Consider the following 4,401-nt stretch of genomic DNA (forward strand, 5'->3'; position numbering starts at 1 on the left):
CTCCCCCCCCCCCCCCCCCCCCCCCCCCCCGTTCACACTCCCAGTGTCTGAGACTGCACCACGGGGTGCAAGGAATGGGTGCAGGGCCCAGCTTCAGCCCCCTCTGTGTATCCCAGCCAGCCACCTCCTAGCCTCGGGCCTGTTTCTCCTTCTGGACAATGGGCCCTTCAACCGTTTTTGGCGAGGAGCTCAGTCCCTGAGATGGTGACCCGCACTGGCGGTCAAAGCCACCCTAGCTCCCTCAGCAGTTGGGGGGAAATAAAAACCAATAGGCTAGTCTCTTCCTCCCTCTACACTTTTATTTTTTAAAAATAATTGTACAAAAGAGAATGATTTCTTAAGGCTTATCAGAAATATGGAGTCCCAGGTGGGGACCTGCCCCAGCCAGGGCTGGGACTCTGCAGTTGGGGGCTCGTCCAGCTGCCCCCTGACACTTTTCTCCTCCAAGACATGAGACGCAGGGCCGGCCCGGTGGCTCACTCGGGAGAGTGCGGTGCTGATAACACCAAGGCCCCGGGTTCGGATCCCATATAGGGATGGCCGGTTCGCTCACTGGCTGAGCGTGGTGCTGACAACACCAAGTCAAGGGTTAAGATCCCCTTACCGGTCATCTTTTTAAAAAAAAAAAACGACAAGACATGAGACGCCTTCAGAAGGGCACTTCACCCCCCTTTGGGTGTCACCCAGGCTGACCTGTCCCCAGGGTCTGGTTTAATGCTTTGCTGTCACTGTCTTGAAATTCTTAATAATCCTTGAACTGGGGGCCCAGTGTTTTCCTGTTGAAAGTTATATAGCTGGTCCAGTCTGTCCAGCCCTGAACCTGGGTTCCCTGGGCCATACGACAGGCAGATAGCTCTTACGTCCTGGGGTACTTGGAGGAGCTCATAGGTAGTCCCAGCGTGGGCCAGGAATCTCTTGCTTTCAAAGTCTTCAAAGGCTGGAACCACTGACCCTCCCACCCACAGGCCCCATATAGCTCCAATGACCTGCTTTCCTGAATGCCTCATTCCTGAGTCCTCTCACTCTCCGGACCTCACTGTGTGGCCTCAACTGAGGTAACCACCCACTTTGGGTCCCCAAGTCTGAGATGAAGGGGGTTGGCTCCAAACATCATCCAGCTCTGACCTTCTCCAACTTTTCCTCTGCACTTGTCTGGCTGCTGAGCTCCTATTCATACACCAGCGCCTCAGCTAAAATGCCCTTTCCTCCAGGAAGCCTTCTCTGTTCCCCCTCTGGTCTCTCCCAGCCCTGGGTCCCTTCTTCTGGTTCCACAGGATTAGAAGTGTCTTTATCTGGCTTTGTTTCTCCCAGATGGGAGGCTCCGGGAGACCCCAGCACTGCCCACAGGCTGGGCATGAACAGATGAAATAGTCTCTTGGATCCTATGCTGGGCATTCGGTGCCTCAGGAGGACAGCCAGTCCAGGTAAGTCAGATACCAGCCCGGCTCTTCCTCCATCCTCTATGATGCTGCAGCAGCCTTGCCCAACACTGGGACTTAGTTTCTCCAACTTCAACGCAGTCAGGCTGGTGAGCCCCGTGGTCACAGTGGCCAAAAGCATGTATGCACCCTTGTCCCTCGAAGTGTCCACTTGTCACTCACCAGGTCATGCAGCGTGGCCTGATTTCCCCTGGAGGTGGGTTTGGATCCTCCTGCAAGGAATAGTCCTATTAAGCCTCCGGGGGGTGGGTGGGATGGGGGGAACTGGAGGCTCAGAAATGTCCCTCCCCACCCCATCTGTCTCCCAGTCCCTACAATTGGCCGGGGCAGAGGCAGTCAGGTTGCAATCCCTGTGACAGACTAGGGTATCAGGAGGGTCTGGGTGCTGAGCATATGGATAGTTCTATCAACGTTTGAAACTCTGCACTGGCTAGTTAGTTCAGTTGGTTAGAGCGCAGCCTTAGCAACACCAAGGCCAAGGGTTTAGTTCCCCCATGCTGGCCAGCCACCAAAAAAAAAAAAAAAATTAAAAACTCATCTGCTGTGTCTCCCACCCGCACTGAGGCTCCCAGGGCCCAGAGACGTGTGGGGAGTTCCTGGACCCTTGAGCTCACCTCAGAGTACAAGGGTGGTGGGCGGTAGCGGAACTCCTGGATATAGGCGAAGAAGGGGCCTTCAAGGCTCACGTTGGGCTCTTGCAGTAGTGGGAAGGGACTCTCCTCCATGGCTGCCATGTCCTCATCTGCTACCACCTCTGAGTACTCAGGAGGGGCTGGAAACGAGAGAGAGGGTGGCTCAGGCTGGCAGAGGAGGAGGGGAGCCCTGGAGCTGGGGACAAGGGTCAGGACTGGGGCTGCCAGACTGTGCCTGAGGCTGAGATTCTGGGGGGAGCTGTGGCCACCCACATGATTATCACTGTGCCCTGTACAGATGAGGACATTGAGACTGGAAGAGGAAGAGTCGATTTGGCATCTGCCTCCCTGCCTGCACCCCCATCCAGTCCCCACAGCAGGACAGGGAGCTGACCTTCAGGCCGCTCTGGAAGGGCCCCCAGCCCCCAGTCCAGCAGGAAGCCGGCATGGCTGCATATGCTGGATGACCGGCTCCCGAAAGGGTGCAGGGGGATGGTGCCAATGACGAGTGGCAGCTCCAGGAGCAGCTTGGATGTGCCTGGGATATCCACACAGACCTGGAGGAATGAGCCGTGATGGAGGGTCCCCAGGTGGCCTTGGCCACACCCGCTCCTTCTACAGAGGAAATACTCCCCAACCCTCCTGTGCCAGGGAGACTGAGGCCACAGCTCCAGCCTTGGGGAAGAGGAAAGGAACCCCAGTCTGGGGAATAGAGGGTTTGTAGCGACCCCCTGCCTCCTAGGACCAGCAGGACCCTGTACCTTGAGGGAGTAGTCCACATGTAGTACTCGGCAGTGCAGGATGGAAGGACCCACGGGGGGGATCCGCAGTGCCCGACCCTGCCACAGTGTCCGTCGCCCAGGGTCCACCGGCTCGCCCACGAGACTGGCCACCACCGCCCGTTTCTGCTTCCGGGCACCTCTTGCCATGAAAGTCTGCGTCTGGACCACAGCCGCCCGAGGCAGCACGGGGCGCGTGGAGCTGTTGTCGATTTCAGCAAAGACAGGGATGACTTCTCCTGCAGTGGGAAGCAGGGAGGCCTCAGTTTCCCCACCTGCAGCCCCCACACCGGTTCTCTTCCCAATCCTGCCCCACCTGTCTACTACCTGGTGTGTAGCCCTTTCGGTCGATCTTGGCTGAGAGGGCGACGAGGCCACGGTTACAGTACCAGGATCGGGCGACTTTTTCCCTAGCTCCGGCTTGAGGTGCCTGCCACGGTGGAGGAAGAAGTCATAAATGGGTCACTCTTTGCAAACCACAAACCCTGTGGACTTTGAGCAGAGCCTGATTTCTGTTTTAACAATCCAGGAACTACCTGTAAAATGGAATTGGGGATCTGACCCATATTATAAAGTCAAAATTTAAATAAGCAAGCCAAGCACTTAGTGTGTAATCGGTGCTCGGTAAGCCATTATAACTGGAAGACCTGGCTATGCCTTAGTTCACAGACCAGGCTCAGAGAGGGTGAGACACTCGCCCAGAGCCACACAGCAAACTGGTGCAGCTAGGATTTGTTGCACCCAGGTCCAATGGACCACGCATGCATTCCCACACCTGCCTCCCTCCCTGCCCGGGCCCACCTGTGACCCCCACCTTGAGAAGGGAGTAAGAGAATGGGCAGCCAGTCGAGACCACCCAGCAGCCTACAGCGCTCCCGTCCTACTTCCCCGGAAGTAGCTACTCACCAGGAGGGCAGGTGTGTTGATGTCCACGGGCTCGATGACAGTGAACACCTTCCTTGCCCGGCGTGCTGGGACCCAGGGCCGGTGCAGCGTGGCCTTAATGCAGTAACGGACACTGCCATGTTTGCCCTCAAAAGACGTCACTAGGGTCCTGGGGGTGTACGGAAGGGGACTCAGGGGGCGAGATACGGAGACACACAGATGGGGTGTCCCAAAGACTTAGGGAGAGGGGACGACAGACATACAGAGACACTCTTAACACTCAGAGATCCCCAGACAGCCAGCACTGGAGTCACAACCCAGGAGTGGCTGCAGGCTTAGGGGCTCCTCTGCAACCCTGCGCCCCAGAGGACTTACGGGGGCAGCTGGAAACTGAACGGGAACTCGTGTCGCCCAGCAGGCAGCGTCGTAGTCTCGCCTGCGTCTGCAGGTAGGAACAAAAGGGGTCGACTCAGCGGCCGCGCAGGGACCAGGGGGGTCGCGGCCCGTGGCCGCTCGAGAGCCCTGGCCCGTACCTGGCGCGAGGAGCGTGGCGCGGTGGCTCACGACCTCCAGGCGCTCGCTGTAGCTCTGCGTGTACGCGGTGCTCGAGCCCGCGCTGCGCGACTCGGTCCAGTGCACGCGGGCGCGGCCCCGGGCGCGCAGCCG

The 4,401-nt window shown here is 58.2% G+C and overlaps 2 protein-coding genes across 2 annotated transcripts in view; one reads left to right on the forward strand and one right to left on the reverse strand.

The window, feature by feature from the left end:
* IL12RB1 (interleukin 12 receptor, beta 1) overlaps positions 1–131 on the forward strand; it is a 48,002-nt gene extending 47,871 nt beyond the window's left edge. The window contains 1 exon segment of the mRNA XM_008576712.1: positions 45–131. Within this exon segment, the coding sequence (XP_008574934.1) occupies positions 45–131 (87 nt within the window).
* A 507-nt stretch (positions 132–638) lies between these two features.
* The window catches only part of ARRDC2 (arrestin domain containing 2), a 3,912-nt gene continuing 149 nt past the window's right edge, over positions 639–4,401 (reverse strand). The window contains exons 2-9 of the mRNA XM_008576713.1: positions 4,269–4,323; positions 4,111–4,177; positions 3,757–3,904; positions 3,178–3,280; positions 2,833–3,089; positions 2,466–2,628; positions 2,054–2,211; positions 639–1,651 (exon numbers count right to left, since the gene is read on the reverse strand). Of these exons, the coding sequence (XP_008574935.1) occupies positions 1,598–1,651; positions 2,054–2,211; positions 2,466–2,628; positions 2,833–3,089; positions 3,178–3,280; positions 3,757–3,904; positions 4,111–4,177; positions 4,269–4,323 (1,005 nt within the window). The 3' untranslated portion in view covers positions 639–1,597. The remainder of the gene's footprint in view (positions 1,652–2,053; positions 2,212–2,465; positions 2,629–2,832; positions 3,090–3,177; positions 3,281–3,756; positions 3,905–4,110; positions 4,178–4,268; positions 4,324–4,401) is intronic.

This window comes from Galeopterus variegatus, unplaced genomic scaffold, assembly GCF_000696425.1.
Source record: "Galeopterus variegatus unplaced genomic scaffold, G_variegatus-3.0.2 Scaffold1390, whole genome shotgun sequence".
Lineage (NCBI taxonomy): Eukaryota > Metazoa > Chordata > Mammalia > Dermoptera > Cynocephalidae > Galeopterus > Galeopterus variegatus.